The 25,002-nt window shown below is 44.6% G+C and overlaps 1 protein-coding gene across 1 annotated transcript; it reads left to right on the top strand.

Annotated features, from left to right (window-relative positions):
- The first annotated feature begins 256 nt into the window (after positions 1-256).
- On the top strand, positions 257-21,634 carry TIMM8A (translocase of inner mitochondrial membrane 8A). The gene is made up of 2 exons (XM_069213446.1): positions 257-481; positions 21,210-21,634. The coding sequence occupies exons 1-2, from the start codon at positions 365-367 to the stop codon at positions 21,369-21,371; spliced, it is 279 nt and encodes a 92-aa protein (XP_069069547.1). The 5' UTR covers positions 257-364; the 3' UTR covers positions 21,372-21,634.
- Positions 21,635-25,002: the final 3,368 nt, after the last annotated feature.

The raw sequence follows: 25,002 nt of genomic DNA, 5'->3' as shown, positions 1-25,002 counted from the left end.
CGTAACTACCTGTAGTACGAACTATGAAGGTGCTTTTTTTTTATTCTGGAGGAAAAGGGTAGTTTTGCGTTCAGTTTCCAAAGCAGCTGGGCCGTTACATACGACACGGTACATGTTCTGTGTCAAGATGGCCGCACGGTTGGAGCTTCCATTCTTTGGAGGACTGAATGCTGTTTTTGTCCTTCTTCTATGTCATGCTGCTCTGCAATGTGAGATGGGATTTGTCCTGACTACCCATGGAAGAGTCTCTTTCAGTCAATGAGCCATTGGTGGTAAAGAGAAAGTGGGGGCTTGGAGACCCTTCCGGTTCCGGTAAGAGAACGAAGGTCAGGCTAAGGCACGATCGGTGAGCGGGATACGAAGGATGGATTCCAGCCTGGGCGGCGCCACTGCGGACCCGCAGCTACAGCGCTTTATCGAGGTGGAGACGCAGAAGCAGCGTTTCCAGCTACTGGTGCATCAGATGACTGAGCTTTGCTGGGTAATTAATGCCTTTGCCGACACCGCTCATGTTCTTCAATTTGACTGTCACGCTCTCACTAAAAGTAATATGCCAACATTCACCAACACTCGATGGATACTTTTCCAATTGACATTCATAGTTGTAATATGGTTTTGGTGGGACTACAGTGACCTTTAAAGTACCAACTTTGTATCTATTTGTTTATTTCAGAATCGGCAGTGACGAGTTGGCGTGACTGCTGCACGATCCTTGCAGTCACGCCTGCTACTTATCACGTTACTACCCAAAGCCGGATTGCTAGAGGTCAATACCCCTGACTTGTCTGTCATTACCCCAGGCATGGAGAACCTTACCAGTGGTGCACATAGAACCACATTTCGGAGACAATAGGGGACCTATTTATAATATTAATAATAATAGTTTGTATTAATAGCCACCTTCCGAGCCGTTGTCAAAAATTACACGTGAGGTCTCCCGCCACTTTCGTGGTACCCTGCATGTCACTGGAAGTAATTTTCAGTACAATATGTGGCCAAGTAGTGCATTAAATAAAAACCCAAAAACATGGAACCAATAACCTCGCTTATCCATGGTGGTTCAACTGCACGCATGGACATCAAACTGTGTTAACTAGTGGTAGTTGCGGCTTCAGCTGACTTGTAATTTGTTATTCCTGGTCTCTCCTTATTGCCCCTCGTCTCAGGGACGCTAAGGGCAGTGTTCATTTCGGAAAATAATTCCAGATTTTCAATGTACAATTCTTAATCTCTACATTACCTTGAGCATCAGTGAATGAAGGGAAACAACCGTGTAACACTACGGGTGCTCAAATGGTGTCTGATATCACTCCAACTATATACATGGATGACACTTTTACTGCCGTTTTGTTCGTCACAGCACCAAAGGCTAAATTGCACCACATCTATGAACAAACTACTAGCAACAGAATGTTTAAATTGTGAAAACGTTTGCCATCAGTGCCCGAATAATAACCCCGTTCCAAGACTGTGGTATTTTTATAGGTATTTCAAAGAGCGATCATGGATAGTATATTTGAGTACAATTCTTCGGTGAGACGAAAGGCTTTTAATAAGATTTCTAGTGGAAAGCACCGTATTAGCATTATGAAATACGTTCAGAAAGAACAGGTGTGAAAAGTGTAGAAAGTTGGCTCTGCATATACTATCTCAAAATGAGAGATAGTGAGCACAGAGTCCAGGGGTTCCCCATAAAGGCTGATAGTGGCAATAATTGATAATACTAATGCTCTATTTGTGGTAGTGTGGTCGAGCAGTAGGCTTATCAGAGGGTAGTGTTAAGCATTTGTTGTACACACACAGGCAATAAATTGGAACACACACTCAAAGACTTAACTCTAGGCCAATAGGTTTTTATATAGAAAAATATTATTTTCTTAATTTATTTTAGAACCACAAGATTCAGAATTCAAGTAAGTACATAAATTGTAATGTACTTAGCATAGGTAAATATAGAATTTTGAATGAAAATAGTAATGTTCACAGTTTGGCATAAAATGGCAATAAGCTATTTTAAAAGTGAACACAGTTCCTTGGGGAGGTAAGTACAAGTTAGTTTATCAGGTCAGTAAAGCACTTACAGGTTCAGTGTCTGGGGCATGGGAAGCCCACTGTTGGGGGTTCAAGTCTACCCATAACACCCAGCACCAGCAACACAGGGCCAGTCAGGTGCAGAGGTCGAAAAGGGGCCCAAATAACATAGGCGCCTATGGAGACTAGGGGTGTTCCGGTTCCAGTCTGCTAGCAGGTAAGTACCTGCGTCCTTGGGGAGCAGACCAAGGGGTTTTTGTAGAGCACTGGGGGGGGTCCCCAAACAGGCACACAAAATATACCCTCAGTGGCACGGGGCGGCCGGGTGTAGTGTGCAAAGTAGGTGTCAGGTTTTGTATTGGTTTCAACAGAGGGACCCAGGGGGTCAATCTGGTGATGGAGGCATGGCACAGGGGGGCTTCTCGGGCCAGCCACTGACTGGCCAAAGATGAGGGCAGCCTGCTGGTCACTCCTGCACCAGTAGTTGTTTCCTCTCGGGCCTGTGGGCTGCAGGTGCAGTGCTTCTTCCAGGCTCCAGGTTGTTTGTTACTGGGCAGTCGCGGTCTGGGGGACCCTCTGGATTCTCTCTGCAGGTGTTGCCATGGGGGTGCAGGGAGGTTGTCTCAGGGTGGCCACGTCGTGGGAGTCACCTGGGGATCCTTGCTGCAGTGTTGTTTTCTCTGGACACAGGCTGGGGGCGTCGGGTGCAAGAGTGTTGGGGACTCACGCTTCTGGAGTGAGGTGAGAGTCCCTTTAAAGATGGTTTCTTCTTGTTGCTTTGGACAGAGCCGCTATCCACTGGAGTTTCTTGGTCCTTTGGGTTGCAGGGCAGTCCTCTGAGTCAGCAGAGGTCGCTGGTCCTGCTGGATGTGTCGCTGTTGCAAGTTCTCTGAATCTAGAGACAGGCCGGTAAGGCTGGGGCCAAAGCAGTTGTCGTCTGTCTTCTCTGTGGGGTTTTCAGGTCAGCAGTCCTTCTTCTTGTTAGGTCGTCAGGAATCAGATTTCCTGGGTTCAGGGTCGCCCCTAAATACTAGACTTAGGGGTGTGTTTAAGAGCTGTAGGGCAGTAGCTAATGGGTACTGTTCCTGAGGATGACTACACCCTCCATGTGCCTCCTCCCTTGGGGGGGGAGGGGAAGGAGGGCACATCCCTAATCCTATTGGGCTAAATCCTCCAAAGCAAGATGGAGGATTCTTTTAAGGAAGGGGTCGCCTCAGCTCAGGACACCTTAGGGCCTGGACTGCGACCAGCAACAGGAACGCTGGATCTCCATTAAACCACCCTCTGGACTGCCTCCGTTACGACTCTGAGACCCTCCTCCGCCTCGACACCGGATGTCTCAACAACTGCTGCACCATCTGCCCCAAGGACACCCATGGACCTTTCACATGCAGGAACTGCAACTTCAGCACCAACCCCAACAAACCAAAGGTACTCTCCGCACACAAAGATACCAACAACCTCCACAACTCCATCAACTGCCTGCTCCTGAACATCCGCTCCCTCCAAACACATACCACCAAACTCTGGGACCTGATCGACACCACCCGACTGGACATCGCCTTCCTCACCAACCCCACCTCGGGTCCAGACATTGCCATCACCATTCCCGACTGTTACAGCATCCTAAGGAGGGACCGGCCCTTACGCCCAGGTGAAGGACTCGCCATCGTATTCAAGCTCTCACTACGTGTCAAGGCTGTACAAGATGATCACTGCACCACCATGGAACACCTTCACTTCCTGGTCCACTCCAACCACAACTCCTCCATCCGCGGCACCCTGGTGTACAGGCCACCCAGCCCACACCCAGATTTCATAGACGACGTCTTAGACATCGCTACTCCCCAGGCCCTGGCGTCAGTCGACTCTCTCCTCCTCGGCGAACTGAACTTCCACCTCGAGGACAGCACCAACCCAAGCACCACTGCTCTACTCGAAACCCTCAAACAGCTGGTCTCCACACCCACACACGTCGCAGGACACACACTGGACCCCATCTTTGCCTTAAGCGACCGGATCACCATCGATACCATCTCCACCCCAGACTGGACCAACCACCGCCGCATACACTTCACAATCGCTGCACCTGCACCTCCAGGACCCTCCACAGGAAATAGAACATCACCACCAACGAGCAACTCAGCTCATCGCTCGCCAAATCACCCCCCTCTCTCGCCAAATCCCCCCTCTGATGACACCACCACAGCAGCGTGCAATCTCAACACATGGATCACTCAATGTGCCAACATTCTAGACCCTCTGTGGCTGACATCGGCCAGACGCATGGCTAAGAAGGCCAGCTGGTTCACCACCGAACTCCAAGAATCAAAGTGTACCCGGAGACGTTTAGAGAGAATAATGGAGGAACAGCCAATCTAGCGAAGGCCTCATCTCATTCAGATCCGCAACTGCCGCCCACCAACGGAAAATCAAGAACGCAAGGAAGGACGCACTCCGGGAGTGCATCAACTCCTCCACACACAACTCAAAGGAACTCTTCTCTGTCATCAACGAGTTCACACATCAACCCCGTGAAGCCACCTGTATCCACCCCCGTCACAGGACCTCTGTGACCAAATTGCCTCCTTTTTCCCACCACAAGATCCAGCATATCTACGACAGCTTCCTGGCACCAGAGCCTGCGACTGACCTCCCTCCTCCCTCCCCCCCCCAAACATCAATGAAACAGTCAACATCATGAACAGCACCCACTCCGGAGCCCCCCTCGGACCCCTGCCCGCACCACATATACATCAGAGCCAGCGCATCCACCACCCCGAGCTTCGTAACACTATCAACTGCTCCATCAGTATGGGCACCTTCCCTGAGGCCTGAAAATACACCCTCTTGAAGAAACCTTCGGGCGACCCATCAGAATTAAAGAATTTTCAGCCCATCGCGCTGCTATTCTACACCGCCAAAGTACTAGAGAAAGCAATCAACGCACAACTATGGAATTTCATTGAGGCCAACAACTCCCTGGACAGCTCCCAGTCCTGCTTCTGCAGCAGTCATAGCACAGAGACGGCACTCCTGGCAGCCACTGACATCTGATTACTCCTAGATCGTAGCCACACCTCAGCACTCATACTCCTTGACCTCTCAGCAGCTTTCAACACAGTCTCCCACAGCACTCTGCGCACCAGACTTCACGACATAGGGATCCATGGAAGGGCACTGGAATGGATCCACTCCTTCCTCTCCGGTAGGACGCAGAGGGTCAGATTCCCGCCTTACACCTCCATACTCACAGGAGTCAACTGGGGAAGTTCCCCCAAGGATCCTCACTGAGTCCTACACTGTTCAACATATACATGGCCCATCTTGCTGCCATTGTCAGAAACCACGGTTCGAACATCGTGCCATATGCCGATTACACCCAACTCATTATTTCCCTCACTGAAGACACGGGCAGAAGGAATTTCCACTCTGGAATGGAAACCGTTGCCACCTGGATATGCAAGAGCTACCTCAAGCTCAACTCCTACAAGAAGGAGCTCATCATCTTCGGAAACACCACCTCGACTTGGGACGACTCCTGGAGGCCCTCAGCACTGTTCACCCCCCCCCCACACTGACCAGGCATACCCGCAATTTAAGAATCATCCTCAACTCCTCCCTATCCATGACCTGCCAGCCAAACTCTGGAGTGTGTGCCAGCAGGAGGAGGCGATAAACTCCGGAAGATCTTCAGATGGATCCCAGCAGATTGTCGCAGGACAGTCACCCACGCCATAGTCATGAGTAAGCTTGACTATGGCAACGCCCTCTACCACGGCACCTCAGCTTGGAACATCAAAAAACTTAAATTCATCCAGAACGCCGCAGCCAGACTCATACTGGACCACCCTCGCTGAAAACATCTCCAAACACCATAGGGCCCTCCACTGGCTACCAGTCGAGAAGCGAATCACCTTAAATCTTCTCACCTACACATACAAGGCCATACACAACACAGGACCAGCCTACCTGAACCACTGTGTTTCCTTTCACAACCCCGCCAGATCCTTCTGCTCTGCCCAGATGGTCCTGGCCACTGTCCCTCGCATCCGCAAAACCACCGCCAGAGGACTATCTTTTACTTACACTGCAGTGGAGAGCTGAAACAACCTCCCCCCGCACCTCAGACAAAGCCCGTCGCCCACCATCTTCAGGAAGAACCTCAAGATGTGGCTCTTTGGATGAGGCACTTCCCCTCAGTGCCTTGAGACCCTCACGGGTGAGTAGCCGCGCTTTACAAATACTGATTTATAAGGGAGGAAAATTAGGCTTTAGTGGACCTTGAGAGGAGAAGCAGCATAGTAGAAGTTAATATGGCTACTGCAGGTATTCAGAATCAGGTCATAAACTTGCCTTCCCCACTGGACCACAGTGTATGTAACTTGGAAAATTACTTAATTCATCTGTTTAGATTCTGTATCTATTTGGTAAAGATTGGAAGCTCTTAGAACCAAGCTAAATTCCACGATGAAACATTATGAAAAGCCTAATGGTAGACATATTTCGAACAGCTTTAAAGCACCACTGTAAATAAGGCATCAGTGCTCTAGGTCTGACTCAACAGTGGGCCCATTACCCGATGATATCAACAAAAAATAACTTTCAAAAGTACTCTAGATGGACGGGCTTCGATTCCACCCACATTTTTTAGTACAGCATTTGATTGTGTAGATGTTGTGTGCTTCCACTGCAAAGAGTGCTTATGGTGCCCATTTTGCCTTGCAGAAAAAGCTAGTGCTAAAAAAAAGGCTGAAAGTTATGCTGGCAAAGCAGTGATCTGGGTTTTAGGCCTGATCTGTTTATTATGAAAATCTACACTAAAAGTAGCCCTGACATATTTGCATATGTCAAAGTCAACATGCATTTGAGGGTAGATCGTTATTACTTTGAATTAAAGCCTGCAGAGGTATTTCCTTTCATGGAATGTCGCAAATTACTGTAGTAGGTAATGTGTTTGATGTTGGTTATCCCCTCTTGGCCATATAGTGGGCCTAGGTTGGTTTTAATGACAATCCAAAGATAAAGGCTACAGACCTGATTGGTTCACTCTGAAAAGTTATGGCCAGTTTCACAAGTCTGATAAGTTTATTACAGTTTAGCTGTTCGTTGCCTTGTGAGAAAACATATGCTCAATACAGTAGGTCTGAGTTGATTATGATGGCAAAACAGTGATAAAAACTAAGGTCCTGATTGGTTAGTTGGAAAATCTATTTTAATTACCATAGGCCTAATTTGTTAAATACATTCAGTCAGTCAGTAGTTCTGACTTACTTATTTTGAAACACATATGTTAAAGCTAGTTGGCCTTTAAGTGGAGCTTGTTATTGTACCTTGTTAAAACATGCAGTCATATTTTTTTGTTATGTGAAATCTCACAAATTGCTTTTGTGGGCAAATAATTTAGTGTTGGTTACCCTCTTTGAGATTTGCTCTGTATTAATTGTTGCAGAATCAAATAGGTGCACACATTGGTGTCTGCGCAAGTGTGATTTACACTGTACTTTCATTCATGACTGCATGCAGCTTGGCAGTGTCTTCAAATGTTTTTGTGTTGCTTCTGGTGACATCCACTCGCCTCAGATCAGGAGTTCCAAAATGCTTCATGTGTCTAGGTCCCTTTTCAACTTTTGATTACTCGATTGGAGGGGTGGACTCTTCCAATGTTGGGCTAGGTGCAGTGCTTAATTTGTGCTTATTGTATCCGGTGCTGAGCACCGGCACTTATTTGTGAGGGCCGGGACTTATTCTTCTGCCTCAAGCATTTGCTGCGAGCAAAAGAGACATATGAGAAAGACGGAGGAAGAGAAAAACGAAAAAGTGTCACAGTGGGAGAAAACAAAAAGCTGCCAGGGTGAGCTGAGGGAGGGGGCAGGGAGTGGCTTTATATAAATTGAAGAGGCCCGAGGTGGCTTCTGGCTTCAGGATTACACCGCCTCATTATACGTGTTCCCACATTTAATTGCAGCAGCCGCGTGTTCAAGAGGAGGGCTTTGACAGGGATGTGGAATTCCTATCGCCCGACGCCCGGGACATCTTGTTTGGGGTCAAGGGCAACAAGTTTTTATGTTTACTTTGTCCTTGGGACAAGTAGGCCCAACCCTCTGCAGCACAAACCCTTTGGCTGCCAGTTTACAGAGAGTGGAACTCTCTGCAGTTGAGGTAATGTGTTTCCAAAGGATAATGCTGTTGGAACTTGTATTTATGGTTCATTATTTGAAAGCCTTCATTATTAGGGTGAGTGCTGTAAATAAATGTTTTAAGGTCACACTTCACTACTGACGTTGGTTCCAGTACAAAAAAAACAAACGTGTATACACATGTTTGAAAAGTTTAGGCTATGAGGCCAAGTATAATGCTCCCAGAATGCTCTCTGATTAGATGCAAATGAAGTGTCATTTAGTAAAATGTGTTGATGCATGCTAGTATTTCCCAAAAATATTTCGAATGGAAAATCAGTGTAACCATTTTCAACACGATTATGGGAAGCATGAAAATAAACAAACACTGACAAAGCCAACTGATCTGACATATTGTTATAAGTCTTTTAGTTTCATCAATTTGTCTTGTTTTGACATGGCTTTTGTAACACTTTATTGTTGTGGGACCTACCAGGCCCTCAACATTGTAACAAACACTGGCAAAACCCCCCCAAAAGGTTTTTGAACTCTAAAAGCACACGTTGCCACCAGTGGCATAACAAAGGCCCCGCAGCCGCCCTCCAGGGGGCCCCTTCAGCACAGCACCTGCCCCGAGTGAGTCTGGAGAGGGGGCTCCTCCATGTTCTTTGCAAAGGGGCACCCTCCAGTTTCGTTACGTCACTGATTGCCACTGTAGTTCCTGACACTGAACAAAACTACTTTGTGTGCCAATATGCTCCTTGTGGAAGAGCAGAATGCGATCACTCACAGTAAAGCCAGCCGAAAGAGAGAGGAATAGAAGTTTAATAAAAACAAAATGTCTTTGTTAACACCAGACCTAATTAGGGACCAAAACCCACATGTAGGTAGCTTTTTAACCTGGTTACCGAATCGCAAAACGGGTTTGCGACTCGCAATTAGGAAGGGGTGTCCCCTTCCTAATTGCGACTCGCAGTGCAATGTAGGATTGTTTTGTGACCGCGAACGCGGGCGCAAACCAATCGCAGTTTGCACCCATTTCAAATGGGTGCTAACACTTTCGCAAAAGTGAATGTCACTGTAAACATGTCCTGTGGACCACTGCCTGCTCTGAAAAAATGAAACAAAAACGTTTCATTTTTCGTTTTTGTAATGCATCTCGTTTTCCTTTAAGGAAAACGGGCTGCAATACAAAAAAAAAAAAATGCTTTATTGAAAAGCAGTCACAGACATGGTGGTCTGCTGTCTCCAGCAGGCCACCATCCCTGTGAGGGCCGCCATTCGCAAGGGGGTCGCAAATTGCGACCCACCTCATGATTATTCATGAGGTGGGCATTTGCGAAGCCCTTGCGAATCCCAGATAGTGTCAGGAACACCATCCTACATTCGGATTTACGACTCGCAAATCTGAACCTACCTACATGTGGCCCCAAATTCTTAAAGAAAGTCACAAAAGTGCACCCATGGTATATGTCGTACCCCTATAAAATATTTGTAAACTGTATTTTAGCATGGGTAAATACGATGTGTAGATTTGCTCATGTGAAAATCTATTGAGCATTTGCAAGTTCATTTTCCCTCCAGCCACTTTCTTTCCAACCCTGGAAGAAGTTCTAATTCTGCCATTGTCAGGAGTAAATGTCCAACCTTTCTTATTATGGGAAAATATTAGAGAGAAGCTGGTGAAAATCTTTAAAACATGCATGTTAGTAGGTTTGCAGACTCAAAGGCATTCCAGCCCTGGAACTATTGCTTACTGCTTCCTCCAGCCCCAGTATGCAGATCTGCAGAAAGGTGGCAAAATAAGGAAATTGCTACAGTGGGGATTGAAACTGCAAGTATTCAAGCCCTACTATGGTAGTAGCCCTGGCATAATCAGAGAGGCTATTATCAGAGCTCTTACATAATGAGATTGCTGCCATAATTTGTCGCCACACTACATGGCACCAAAGGGACAAGTAGATCTTTTTACAGGACAAGTAGATTTGAGAAGCAACCTGTCCCCTGGACAAGTAGATATTTTAATAAATTCCACACCCCTGTTTGAGTACTGGCACCTTTTTATTTACAAACTAGGCACTGGCTAGATGCCTGTTTCACAAGATAAGGAGGAGACTAAGAAGAGTAATTTCAGCCTGTGTGTAACACTCGTCCTCCAGGATCGTCAGAAATGCCAGCCTAGTACTTAAATTTGTAAAATAAAAATAAATGTCGAGGCTAAAAGCTTTATCGTTTTACCAGCGCTGCTGAATGCGGAGTTAACATTTGATTCAGCGACCACCCCACACTCCGTTCATTTAACTTTTTCAGGTTCTTTTCACCCTTGCTTACTTCCTTTGTCCCTCTTTTCCAGTCTCTCTCTTCCTCCTTCTTTACCCCTTTTCTGCCTTTCTCTCTCGTTGCATCTGTCCTAGTCCCTAAAAATGAGTGCTAGTGACCACCACCCCCTGCAACTAACGACTCACATTAAGCACAGAACATGGGGGTCCTTATGACAGTTAGGGGATTGACTTTGTCACTCCCTGCCTGGCTTCATTTTTAAAAGTAAGCATCCCACAAAGCTACCAGAGAAGCCCACCTCAGACACTAGTAGAGATGCTGCTGCAGTTCAGTTACTCATCAGTAGTGTACCATGTCCTGAAATGAGGAGATGCAGACAACCAGTAATTAATAAGGACGGGACCCAAACAAAGCTGTGCACTGTCTGTACACTATTAGGGTAACTAAGCAGGTCTCATTCGTATCTGACAGGACCAAGCATCCTGGGACTTTAAGTTTAACTTTTGCCGTTTTACTTGTGGTCGACCAAGAAACAGTATAATTAGTGACTAGTGAAAAACAGCTACCGACAGAAAGTCACTTTCATAATAGTGTGTTAGTAAGATGACTCTTAAAATGAATGGAGGTATTGAATACTTTGGAACATGAAGGAAGGGGGTGCGCTGGAGTCGGAAGGAAGTCTAGTTTGAAGGAGCCTGAAGGTACAGCAGGATCACACTGGTGCAAACTGCAAATGCCTGTAAGGAGGGAGAACTACAAGGGCCCAAGGGAATGAACAAAGCAGTTTAAGGTGCTGAGGGAAGGAAGATGTGTTACATGAGTTGGTTATTAAATTAAAAAAAAAACGTACAGTTGCTTGAGGAACATGTAGGGAGGGAGAATGACTGGATTAGGGTGACCAAATGTTTCAGTGTCATTATGACACTAGTTTTCTATTAATGGACTTTGCTTTGATATATTAGTGCATTCTGGGAGTCTTTGCCATTTTTGATTTTGCTTGAGCCAATTAAACAAAAACAGCTGATAACAATGACATGTAAAAAGCAAAGTCCATAAATTGAAAAGGGGTGTCCCGGTAATATGGAGTCTTCTGGTCACCCCACATAGGATCCAAGAGAGGAGGAGGAGTTTACCAGGTGCGTATTAGAAGTTTATAGAGCTGCATAAGCCTTTTGGAACTTTAAATCCTGTTGCTTGTGTCTGGAGAGATGGAACCTGTAGGTTCAGGAAAGGGAGTAAGAGCTGCAGGCAGTGGGAAACCGTGAATGAGGGTACGAACTTGTACAACAACGCTACCTATTTGTGTGCTTTACACAGTTCTGAGTTTTGTAGGTCTCGGCTCTGCAGAGCTCAGATAAAACCCCCAATGGATATGTCTCTGATTCAGCATCTGTATACACACAGAAGTGTCACCGGGTGTGTTGCTACGTATTTTGCTTCTCTGCCAGCCATTGTTCAGTATTGAGATTGGAGCTGATCACAGTACTATTAAGAGACCGGGGAGCATGAGCTGAATGGGGCGCACATGCTGCACTGGAGCATGCCCACCTGCTAGCTTCTTGAACTGGTCCCAGTCTGGGCATTGGCAGAAAGAGAGGCACTCACTGGCATAGTTAGACTGAAGTCCATTCCAACTTTTCCATTCAGCTCAGCACCTGGCAACAGAGTGCGAGTGAGTGTCTCAGGTGACACCTCTGAACCCTACTAGGCAGGGCAACAAGCGGTCCAAGGTTCAGGCATTATTTCTAATTGGAAAAAGAAGCCACACTGGCGTTCATTCGCCTTCTTCCCTTCCCACCCCAACTTCTTACCTCTTGGCAGCAGGTGGTGATTTCAGCTTCTGAGAGGAAAGTGGCACTGTGGGCCCTGCGGTAGTGCCAGCTTAGCTGGGGAGACAGTGTTAGGCTTCGGTGTAATATTCAGTGAGTGAGCCCCTAGCTATAATTATGCATAGTGACGAATGGCTGAAAATGAGAGCAGTTTGGAAGATGACTTTTATGGGATTACAGCTGTCCAGCCGCGTGCATTTATTTTTGAAAACTTATCCACACCACCCTTGCCCACGTAAAAGAATGTTATAGTACCGGCCCTGTTAAATAGGTGCCAGTGCTGCATACCGGAAACCACTGGCACAACTTATGCTCTGTGCCAGCCTGAAAATAAGCCCCATGGGCGTCCACAAACAGCCTGAGTTGGGTGCGAAATCCCATCCCAAAATGAAAGGAGTGCAAGAAATCCCGAATCTCACCCTGACATCTGATGTTATTGGGGTCAGGGCTGTGCCATAACCTTTGGGAGTAAGGTATATTCTATGAAAATATTTAAACTCTGTTAGCTGGTAGCTACTAGAGATTGTTGTCTCTTGAGGGGTCGTCAGAGCAAAGGCCAATTCCTCCTCCTCATCCAAAAGCCTGATCTCCCTTTATCATGCTTTTCAGAGTTGGGAGAAACTATCAGTTATATTTATTATAAACATTTTAAATATACATGTAATTTTATTTTTTATCTCTAGCGGGTTAAAAATCTGTAATCTCCTCCCCGCAGTGAGGTAGACTGTCATGGTTTGTCTAAATTGGAGATATCTGTAGAAATGGGTGTTGATTAATCTGTATGATGACTTATTAAATGCCTAAATCCATCAATGACTGAAGATGCACTTTCATTTATAGGCCAGGCCTATTCGCATTGTCAATGCTTCTTGTATGTGTTTACTCCGTTTGTTAAAGTGACAGAGTATGAGGCAAACAAATTCTGTCATCTAAATGTGAATATTCTTTAAATCCTGGAGAATTTTAAAAACTTCACCATTTTTAAGTGAACAATGTATACTCCTACTAGAGAGAGAGCGCTTTTCCTGAATTTCAGAATACTACCTAAAAGATAATCAAAGCTTGTCTTCTCAGTTCATTGTTTAACAGTCCAGAAAAAAGGCCATTTGTGATCACTTGTGGCTGCACTAACAGGAGGGGCTAGGCAATACCGATAGCACTGTAAACTAGATTTAACACCGGTGTTATCACAGATGAAAGTCACTCTGATTGCAGGAAATGTCTGGGTCTGCTTTCCCTAGCAGTTTCCTAGAAGTTGCATCTCCCTCTACCTATTCTCGTGGTACAGACATTAGCTCTCCCCAGGCTGGGTGTCTGAAGGCTGGGGATGTAGCCTGCAGGCAGAATCATTTAGTTCACCCTGGAGGGCAAGTCAGGCAGTGCACCTCGATCTTTACGCCATGCATATGCAGCCTCTTACACCTGGAGTGTCATAAGCACACTGGGTCCAACATCTGGACTTTCTGTGCAATTGTGATGACTTAGAGTTTTGGATATAAGAGAATGTTTGAATTCTCTTTAAGAACTTTACAATATGTCGGAAAAACACTTCATGATAAGTTAAAAAAAAAAAAATATATATATATATATATATATATATATATATATATATATATATATATATATATATGAAAAATGTCACTTACCCAGTGTACATCTGTTCGTGGCATTAGTCGCTGCAGATTCCCATGCTGTGCACAGTCCGCCATCTGGTGTTGGGCTCGGAGTGTTACAAGTTGTTTTTCTTCGAAGAAGTCTTTTCAAGTCACGAGACCGAGGGACTCCTCCCATTTCGATTCCATTGCGCATGGGCGTCGACTCCATCTTAGATTGTTTTCCCCGCAGAGGGTGAGGTAGGAGTTGTGTATGTTGGTAATAGTGCCCATGCAATGGAATGAATACGTATGTACATAATAAAGGTTAAAGTAATATATTTACAAATGTTCAAGATCTACTTCTAAACAGCTACAGGCTCCCGGGGAGGCGGGTGGGCGCATGTGAATCTGCAGCGACTAATGCCACGAACAGATGTACACTGGGTAAGTGACATTTTCCGTTCGATGGCATGTGTAGCTGCAGATACACATGCTGTGCATAGACTAGTAAGCAGTTATCTCCCCAAAAGCGGTGGTTCAGCCTGTAGGAGTTGAAGTTGTTTGAAATAATGTTCTTAGTACAGCCTAACCTACTGTGGCTTGTTGTGTAGTTAACACATCTACACAGTAGTGCTTGGTAAATGTATGAGGCGTAGACCATGTTGCTGCCTTACATATTTCGTTCATTGGAATATTTCCTAGAAAGGCCATGGTAGCACCTTTCTTTCTGGTTGAGTGTGGCTTTGGTGTAATAGGCAGCTCTCTCTTTGCTTTAAGATAGCAGGTTTGAATACACTTAACTATCCACCTAGCAATGCCTTGTTTTGAAATTGGATTTCCTGTATGAGGTTTTTGAAAGGCACTAAATAGTTGTTTCGTTTTTCTAATTAGTTTTGTCCTGTCAATGTAGTACATTAGTGCTCTTTTGATGTCTAGTGTATGTAGTGCTCTTTCAGCTACAGAATCTGGCTGTGGGAAGAACACTGGTAATTCTATTGTTTGATTTAAGTGGAACGGTGAGATAACCTTTGGTAGAAATTTTGGATTTGTCCTTAGAACTACTTTATTTTTATGTATTTGAATAAATGGTTCTTGTATGGTAAATGCTTGAATCTCACTCACTCTTCTTAGAGATGTGATGGCAATCAAAAATGCAACTTTCCACGTTAGGTATTGCATTTCACAAGAATGCATGGGCTCGAAAGGTGGACCCATGAGTCTTGTTAAGACAATGTTGAGGTTCCATGAAGGAATAGGTGGTGTTCTTGGTGGTATGATTCTCCTTAGGCCTTCCATAAACGCTTTAATGACTGGTATTCTAAATAGTGAAGTTGAATGAGTAATTTGCAGGTAAGCTGATATTGCGGTGAGATGTATCTTTATGGAAGAGAAAGCTAGATTTGATTGTTGCAAATGTAGTAAATATCCTACTATATCTTTTGGAGATGCATGTAATGGCTGAATTTGATTATTTTGGCAGTAATACACAAATCTTTTCCACTTATTTGCATAGCAGTGTCTAGTGGTAGGTTCCCTAGCTTGTTTTATGACCTCCATACATTCTTGTGTGAGGTTTAAGTGTCCGAATTCTAGGATTTCAGGAGCCATATTGCTAGATTCAAAGATGCTGGATTTGGATGTCTGATCTGTTGTTTGTGTTGTGTTAACAGATCTGGTCTGTTGGGTAGTTTGACATGAGGTACTACTGAAAGGTCTAGTAGTGTTGTGTACCAAGGTTGCCTTGCCCATGTTGGTGCTATTAGTATGAGTTTGAGTTTGTTTTGACTCAACTTGTTTACTAGATATGGAAGGAGAGGGAGAGGGGGAAAAGCGTAAGCAAATATCCCTGACCAGTTCATCCATAGAGCATTGCCTTGGGATTGATCTTGTGGGTACCTGGATGCGAAGTTTTGGCATTTTGAGTTTTTCTTTGTTGCAAATAGATCTATTTGAGGTGTCCCCCAAATTTGAAAGTAATTGTTTAGTATTTGGGGGTGAATTTCCCATTCGTGGGTTTGTTGGTGATCTCGAGAGAGATTGTCTGCCAACTGGTTCTGAATCCCTGGAATAAATTGTGCTATTAGGCGAATGTGGTTGTGAATCGCCCAATGCCATATTTTTTGTGTTAGGAGGCACAACTGTGTCGAGTGTGTCCCTCCTTGTTTGTTTAGATAATACATTGTTGTCATGTCTGTTTTGACAAGAATGTATTTTTGTGCTATTATGGGTTGAAATGCTTTGGGCGCCAGAAATACTGCTAACAGTTCTAAGTGATTTATGTGAAACTGCCTTTGATGTATGTCCCATTGTCCTTGGATGCTGTGTTGATTGAGGTGTGCTCCCCACCCTGTCATAGAAGCATCTGTCGTTATGACGTATTGTGGCACTGGGTCTTGGAAAGGCCGCCCTTGGTTTAAATTTGTACTGTTCCACCATAGAAGCGAGATGTATGTTTGGCGGTCTATCAACACCAGATCTAGAAGTTGACCCTGTGCTTGTGACCATTGTGATGCTAGGCACTGTTGTAATGGCCGCATGTGCAATCTTGCGTTTGGGACAATGGCTATGCATGAAGACATCATGCCTAGGAGTTTCATTATCATTCTGACTTGTATCCTTTGTGTTGGATACATGGCTTGTATTACCTTGTGAAATGTTTGAACCCTTTGTGGACTTGGAGTGGCAATCCCTTTTGCTGTGTTGATTGTCGCTCCTAAGTATTGCTGTGTTTGACACGGCAAAAGGTGTGACTTCACGTAGTTGATGGAGAAACCTAGCTTATGAAGGGTCTGTATGACATATTTTGTGTGCTGTGAACACTGTTTTAGCGTGTTGGTTTTGATTAACCAGTCGTCTAAGTACGGGAACACATGTATTTGCTGCCTTCTGATATGTGCAGCTACTACTGCCAGGCATTTTGTAAAAACTCTTGGCGCAGTTGTTATTACGAATGGCAACACTTTGCATTGGTAATGTATTCCTTGGAATACGAACTTTAGGTATTTCCTGTGTGAAGGATGTATTGGTATATGGAAATACGCATCTTTTAGATCTAATGTTGTCATGTAGTCTTGCTGTTTGAGCAGTGGGATTACGTCTTGTAACGTGACCATGTGAAAGTGGTCTGATTTGATGTAGGTATTTAGTGTTCTGAGATCTAGTATTGGTCTCAGAGTTTTGTCCTTTTTGGGTATTAGAAAGTACAGTAAGTAAACTCCTGTGTTTTTTTTGTAGGTTTGGTACTAATTCTATTGCGTCCTTCTGTAGCAATCCTTGAACTTCTAGTCCTAGAAGATCTATATGTTGTTTTGACATATTGTGCGTTTTCGGTGGGATGTTTGGAGGGAATTTGAGAAATTCTATGCAATAACCATGCTGGATAATTGCTAAGACCCAAGTGTCTGTTGTTATTTCCTCCCAAAGTTTGTAAAATTGGCTTAGTCTTCCCCCCACAGGTGTTATGTGATGGGGTTGTGTGACTTGTGAGTCACTGTTTATTTTGAGGAGTTTTTGGGCCTTGGAATTTTCCTCGATTTTTTTGGGGGGGAATTGGCACCCTCTATACTGCCCCCGAAAACCTCCCCTCTGATATTGACCCTGGTAAGTAGGTCTTGTTTGTGTGGCTGTGGTTTCTGTGGATTGACCTCGAAACCCTCCCCGAAAAGGTGTTTTTCTAAATGTGCCTCTGCTCTGCGGGGAGTAGAGTGCGCCCATGGCTTTGGCTGTATCGGTGTCTTTTTTGAGTTTCTCGATGGCAGTGTCTACCTCCGGCCCAAACAATTGCTGTTCATTAAATGGCATATTGAGCACTGCTTGTTGGATATCCGGCTTGAACCCTGAAGTGCGCAGCCATGCGTGCCTTCGTATTGTGACTGCCGTGTTTATTGTCCTTGCAGCTGTATCCGCTGCATCCATGGAAGACCGTATCTGATTATTTGAGATACTTTGTCCCTCTTCCACCACCTGTTGTGCTCTTTTTTGGAACTCCTTGGGTAAGTGTTCGATGAAATGTTGCATTTCATCCCAATGAGCTCTGTCGTATCTTGCCAAAAGTGCCTGTGAATTGGCAATACGCCATTGATTTGCTGCTTGTGCTGCAACCCTTTTCCCCACAGCATCAAATTTGCGGCTCTCCTTGTCTGGAGGTGGTGCGTCTCCTGAGGTATGAGAGTTGGCTCTCTTACGAGCTGCCCAGACAACTACTGAGTCTGGTGTTCGTTGTGTTGTAATATAGATTGGATCTGTTGGCGGTGGCTTGTATTTTTTCTCCACCCTTGGAGTTATGGCTCTGCCTTTAACTGGATCTTGAAATATTTGTTTTGAATGTCTTAGCATTCCTGGGAGCATGGGAAGGCTTTGGTACTGGCTATGGGTGGAGGATAGGGTGTTAAAGAGAAAGTCATCCTCAATAGGTTCCGAATGTAAGGTGACGTTGTGAAATTCGGCTGCCCTTGCGACCACCTGTGTGTAGGATGTACTGTCCTCAGGTGGTGACGGTTTTGAAGGATAGGAGTCTGGGCTGTTGTCAGACACTGGAGCATCGTAAAGGTCCCATGCATCGGGATCATCCTGACTCATTGTGGTATGAGCTGGTGAGTGCATCAGTGGTGGAGTTGTTGCTGGTGATGCATGTGTTGGTGGTGGTGGAGAAGGTGGTGGGGTTGTTTTCCTTGCCACCTTTGCTTGTGGTGGCTTGTCCCCTTGTTGAAAGGCAAGTTTCCTTTTTATCTTGATTGGGGGAAGAGTGGTTATCTTCCCTGTGTCCTCATGAATATGAAGCCTTCTTTGCGTGTAGTCAGGCTCTACAGCTTGAAGCTCCTCTCCAAATCTATGTAATTGGGTGGTTAATCCTTGTTCCTCTGTATAGGAACTAGTTTTCGGCTCCGAAACCTTTTCGGAAGTCTTTTTAGGCTCCGAAGAAACTTTCTTTTGTTTCGGCGCGGTGTCTCGGTGCCGAATCTCTTCGGTGCTGCTGTCTCTGTGCCGAAGTTTCTCAGAGCCGCTGTCTCGGCTCCGAGGTTGCTGCGTGGCGGTATCTCGACCGGAGTTGGATGACTTCGACACCAGCATGCCCTTTTTTGGTGCCTTGGGTCGGTCACCTAGTTTTTGGGTTAAGCCATGGCCTGTTGGCGGTGGCGTCCCCTGGGCTTTTGTGGACTTTTCGTGAGTCCTGATTTTCGATGTCTTACTCACGGTTGTGGTTGTTTCTTCGGCGTCGAGTTCCTCTGAATCCGACTCGTGGATGGAGAAAGCTTCTTCTTCCTCCTCGAACCGTTGTTGACCTGTCGGCGTGGACGCCATTTGTAATCTCCTGGCTCTTCGGTCTCTCAGCGTCTTCCTCGACCGAAACGCTCGACAGGCTTCACAAGTATCCTCCTTGTGCTCGGGGGACAAGCACAAGTTACAGACCAGATACTGATCCGTATACGGATACTTGTTATGGCATTTTGGACAGAAGCGGAATGGGGTCCGTTCCATCAGCCTTGAAGTCGCACGTGGTCGGGCCGACCAGGCCCCGACGGGGGATCGAAATTACCCCGAAGGGCCACCGGAGCTCTTCAAAATTCGGTGTCGATTTGTTCTAACTAACCCGATACCGAACGCAACAATACCGACGTTTTTTTCCGAGATTCTAACTAACTTTCCGACCCGAAACACGGAGCGAAAAGGAACACGTCCGAACCCAATGTCGGAAAAAAAACAATCTAAGATGGAGTCGACGCCCATGCGCAATGGAATCGAAATGGGAGGAGTCCCTCGGTCTCGTGACTCGAAAAGACTTCTTCGAAGAAAAACAACTTGTAACACTCCGAGCCCAACACCAGATGGCGGACTGTGCACAGCATGTGTATCTGCAGCTACACATGCCATCGAACATATATATATATATATATATATATATATATATATATATATATATATATATATATATATTTATTGTAACGGTTTGACATACGATATGCAGGTAATACACAAATTTGTTAGCATTGGTTTTTAACCACACATTACATTATTCATTAACACAAAAACAACTAGCTAAAAATATTTATCCATTGAAGTAAAACGTTCAGATGTTTAGCACATATGCAAGACGAACGGGCCCGTTGCAATGTTTCACTTAATTTATTATTCTTTGGTAGACAGATTTATACACATTGCAGTTACACGCCTTCAGTTGGAAAAAGGTCGAAAAACAATAGAAGCATCTCTAGTCTTCAGTAGTTGCTGCAAACAAGTATTTAATTCGTCTAATGCAAACAGGTATATTTATTACATAGAAGGTGGAGTAGATCTTCAGTGCTCTAATTCATCAAAAGGATTCCCTTACAACCCAAAATCTTCCATACGGGAACAGAAAACAATACCTTAAACCTCATTTTAGATGCATGTTGGGTGATTTCTATAGAAAATATTTTTCTCCCTTTTTTTGTTTGGTTTTTAAACATAGAGCAGTAGTTCTTTTAAGTAATGGCTCTTTCTAGCCACGTTTTACATACATTTCTAAAGGTCGATGTCAACTTATCTTCTTTTCTCCCTGTATGTGTACATGCGTACCAAGCAAAGTCTTTGGGGAAACGAGAAGCTAGTGTAGTAGTCTCAGTGCTTTGCAGTCCGAGTAAGGTGCTTTCAAGTTAGATAGGAGCCTTGCCATTTTGTGTAGTTTGTACGTTATTTGTGGGGCTGTCAGTGAGACCATGATAGAGGCAGTTTGCATGGTCAGTTGTCTCTCCTCTTTACACAGATGTTTTGGGATGAAAAGGCAGGAATGGCTTGAGATCTCAGAACAGGGTGAGGTAGTAATTGTGAAATTTTATAAGCTGATTTATTTGCATTTTGGTAGACAAGCCGTTGTCCAACCAAACACATGAGCAGGAACATGAGGAGGCTAAAGGCCAAAGGAGTCGGGCTGTAAGTGTGTCCGATCAGCTGGTTGCGGTGCTAAAATAGAGGATGTCCTTTAGTTCTACACTGATTGTGGGTTGTGCTCCACTCAGTCTTGGATTGATTCAGGCAATCAGTGATGGGTGACGATATGAGATGAGTTTAGGATGCACTCTCTTGATGCACACTGGCTCAACACGGGGATTTCAAGACCACCAACCATTACTATGTTTGCATAGTTTATAGATACAAACTACCTCTTTCAGTAGAAATATAGACTCTAAACAGTTCCTGAAGTTCACAATATCTCAGAGGGCCTCGGTACAGACTTACGGTGCTTCTGCTTTTGTGTAAGGGATTGTATAGTCTTATACAGTGTTTGTTCCAACTAATTTGAATGCATTCTTTGACTAGGGATGAATCCAGAAGGACTGGAAAAAAAGTCTGATTGTTTTTTGTTTTCCTTTGAACAGGACAAGTGCATGGAAAAACCGGGACCAAAACTAGACAGCCGAGCAGAGGCATGCTTTGTGAACTGTGTGGAGCGATTCATCGATACCAGTCAGTTCATTTTAAATAGACTGGAGCAGACACAGAAATCTAAGATGGCATTCTCTGAGAGCTTAACGGACTGACAATGGGCACACTGATGGACCTCCTGAGACCTGTCTTCCGCCAGCTTCTCTTGTGAAGAGAAACTACACTGTGTATGACAGCAGTAGGACAGCTATAGTACAAAAGCCAGAACGGTGCTGACTGCTGTCCTTCCCTCGTTTCACTTGCAATGTGAATTGGTCTCTCTTCACGTTCAGCCTTTAAAGTGAATGTAGTTCAGTGATTTTAAATGCCAAACTTGAAATAGTAATTAAAAAAGTGCATAGGTAACTGAAACCTAAAAGGATCTCCGTCTTCTTGGAGTGCTGCCAGATGCTTTGCAATGATGTGTATTGTTGTGGAAAAGCATTAAAATCAGACCTAAATTCAAGGCATCTAAGTAAAACAAAATAGGAGTTGAAACTTGGATGGAACCCAAGTATAAGCACACACGTAAAAAGTGGGAGCAGTGTGATACACATTCGTGCATATTCTCTATGGCCGACGCTCTGTTCCTGAAAATATTGTGACTAAATGCACTTCAGCTATCCTTGTTGCTGTATTCCTAATTGTGGGCTAACATCCACTAACCTGGCAACAGGCTGCGTTTTTATTAAAGCACTGAAAGTCAAGTTAAATATTCTCACATAAGATGGGATCCTTTTCCATAAACTACTTTTTCATTTCTGTGATGCCCGTTTTCAGTAATTCAGTGGCACCTGATAATTGCTTTATCACAATATCGATTTTTCTATTTTATTTATAATTTTTTTCCGTTAGAGCAATACACTACTTATGGTCTAAAATGAACCATTCCTGCTGTAGGGAGAAGCTGATTATTGTTTAACCTGGAGAGTTGAGAATGTTTTTCTTACATCAGTTACTTGACTACTTACAACTTCTTTAGGAAACATTTCCTTCGCACCCACCCACAGAAGCTGCTTTAAAAGGATGGAGAGCCCAGTGGATAATGACACCAGCAATATGAAAACTCTGGAGCCTCATAAGAGGACAGAGATAAAATAATGTAAGTTGTGCTACTGGGGGCATTTTTTGTGATGTTTCATAAAGGCTTTCCCGAAGGTTAGGATGTGGCTTGACTTGAATGCGAGCACCTTCTCTCATTTTTGATAGGTTGGTTAAATTAGGTGACGAAAATCAGAAAAATATCAAACAGTAACTCTTGTTTAGCTATCAGACTTGTATTTTTGTTTTTTTTCTCCATTATATTCGGTTTATTCATTTTCAGACCAAAACACAATTTCAGTTCACCTCAACCAAGCCTATAGACTTATAGCATGTCATAATTAAGGTATACTGTAGCACCAGGTAGGTAAACAAAAATAAATTAAACTAACCACCCTACCCCCATACATAGGTACGAGATAGGCTTACTCTAAGAATCAATACCACAGAAGAAACAAAGAAAAAAGTGGTAAGTGTCCATTGTTTCGTTTAGTTTCCCATGTTGTCATTCCTCTTCTCATCAGGGTTACGTACTTGCCTAGTGGTCTGCACTAACCACCCCACCTCTTGTATTTGGTCCCTGCTTCTAACTCTTCTAGTAGTCAGATAACTACTGAAGCACTCTGTCTTGTAGGAAAAAAAGTGTAGATATTTCAGTATGGAAAAGTATTGTATCGGCAGATGCCACTGTATGGAGAATTTGAAGGTAGGACATGTTCTGAAGAATTAATGCTGCTTGGCATTTTCTCCACTGCCAATTCGCGCCAACGCCTGGTAACTCAGTGCTATGCATGGTGGCTTTCCTTTGTCCAGTAAATGGCCATTTGTTTCTCAGCTATTAATGTGGGAAAGTAATGCCCACTCATGGAAGGTGATTCCCTATAAAATGTCCAGGATGGTAATTGCTGGGTCTATCTGCACCTGAAACACCAGTACCCACATGATATGACAAAGGACTTTGTTCCAAAGTATCTATATTGTCACGCATTACCACGATATGTGAAGTAAGGTTTCATAGTCTTCCGTACACTGCTAGTAAAGTTCTGGTGTCAAGGGGTAAATTTGGTTCGGACGCATTGGTGTCATATTCCATTGTATGCTGTTTGTCTGTGAGGAATATTTTGAATGATATTTTTGGATGTTCTAGGAATATCTAACCAGAGGGTCTCTCACTCCTCTTCCGATATGTCTCCCTGCAAGTCTCCTTCTCACCTGTCCCCCCATGTGTCTTCACTAGTTTCCTGAACTGTGTGAGGTCCCTGGGGCTGCTGTTGCTTTGGCTGGGTCATGCACCCAATGTTTAAGCTGGTAATATTGGAGCCTGTCCATTTCTGGGATGGTGCTGTTTGACTTACATTCACGGAATGCCTTAATTTTCCCCTGGTGGGAAAGAATCACCAGGGTGCCACATTATCCCTCCTCTCACCCAAGGAAAGCATTGTGTCCTTCAAAGCTAGTGTGAAGTTTGGTTTGTGATGTAAGGAATTTCCAAGCCAATGCAGTTTCCCTGGTTGCTCACTCTACGATAAGGCATAGGTGCGCTGCTCTGTAATACTGAAAGAGATCAGTTCAGCCTAGTCCACCACCTCCCTCAGAGGTTACCATGAAATTCTTCATCCATAGAGATTCCTTCTCCCCTGTCATATAAAAGCCATTAAGTGCATCAGAAATGCCTTTGTGTTGGTTACTGGAATGGTTCCTGGAAGGAAAGTGATTGACAAACATATTGAACCTGGGGCAATATATGAGCTCTAAGGACATTTATGCGTCCTCGCCAGGATATATGAGGTGGTCATTGGCATATGTCTTCATATCTTTCAGAAGGCTAGGTCAGTTGGCGCGTCTCTGGTCCTCCGGTCTTGTAGTTGACCACATTCTTAGACAGCTGATCGAGTGATATTTTCACCTGTGGGGTGTCAGCTTTTGTCCATTCTCAACCTATCCTTCTAGGACTGTTACCCTTAGTATGGCTGATTTCTGCATATTAACTTTAAAGGCCAATATCGTTTCAAACCCATTGGGCTCTTCCAGCACTAGTGGGAGTGAGCTCTAGGGGTCCGCTAGTGGCAGTAACACATCCGTAAATAAACTGCTTGTGTTCGTTGCCTCCGAATGGTATTCTTGTAATTGTTTGTTATATTCTGAGGAGCCCTAAGCTCACTGGGTCAGAGACCCTCTGTGCATTCTGGGATGCCAGGATCAATGTGAGATTGCTCTTGTACCTTCTCCAACCAATGCACAAGTCGCCTCTCATCACTGTTGTGTCTCTTTTTCATAAAAGTGACTTGATTATGGCCTATCAGGTCTGGGAACAGGCTTCTACTCATTAAAATTTTGGTTAACATGTTTACATGGGTATTTAAAAGGACTATTAATCTTAAGGAGTGCAACCGCGGAGCTTCTCAGGATTAGGTTTGTGACACATTTCCCTCACATGGAGAGGCTCAGGCTTCATGCCTGCTTGAAGGTGTGTCCCCCTACCCCACTGGAATAGGGATGTTTCAGAGAAGAGAAGGAAAGGAGAATACATCAAGCTCTGGTGCCTTATTCAGATGTATAGATTTTAGAGTCCCTTTATTTCTGCTACGTCTCTTGACTAGTCTAGTGAAGCTCTGATTTTCTCAGAACGGTATACGTGTGCCATCCTTTATGTAACCCTGAACGTCCTCGGAGGGGGTGGGGGTGGTGGGGGGTTGGGTCTTTGGG

This window comes from Pleurodeles waltl, chromosome 2_1, assembly GCF_031143425.1.
Source record: "Pleurodeles waltl isolate 20211129_DDA chromosome 2_1, aPleWal1.hap1.20221129, whole genome shotgun sequence".
NCBI classification, from domain to species: domain Eukaryota; kingdom Metazoa; phylum Chordata; class Amphibia; order Caudata; family Salamandridae; genus Pleurodeles; species Pleurodeles waltl.
This window is presented reverse-complemented; position numbering and strand designations above follow the sequence as displayed.

Excerpts from the sequence above, each read along its gene's own strand:
- TIMM8A (XM_069213446.1), top strand. The coding sequence starts at position 365 with ATGGATTCCAGCCTGGGCGGCGCCACTGCGGACCCGCAGCTACAGCGC. Across the intron at positions 482-21,209 it reads AGATGACTGAGCTTTGCTGG|GACAAGTGCATGGAAAAACC; the intron begins GTAATTAATGCC and ends TCCTTTGAACAG.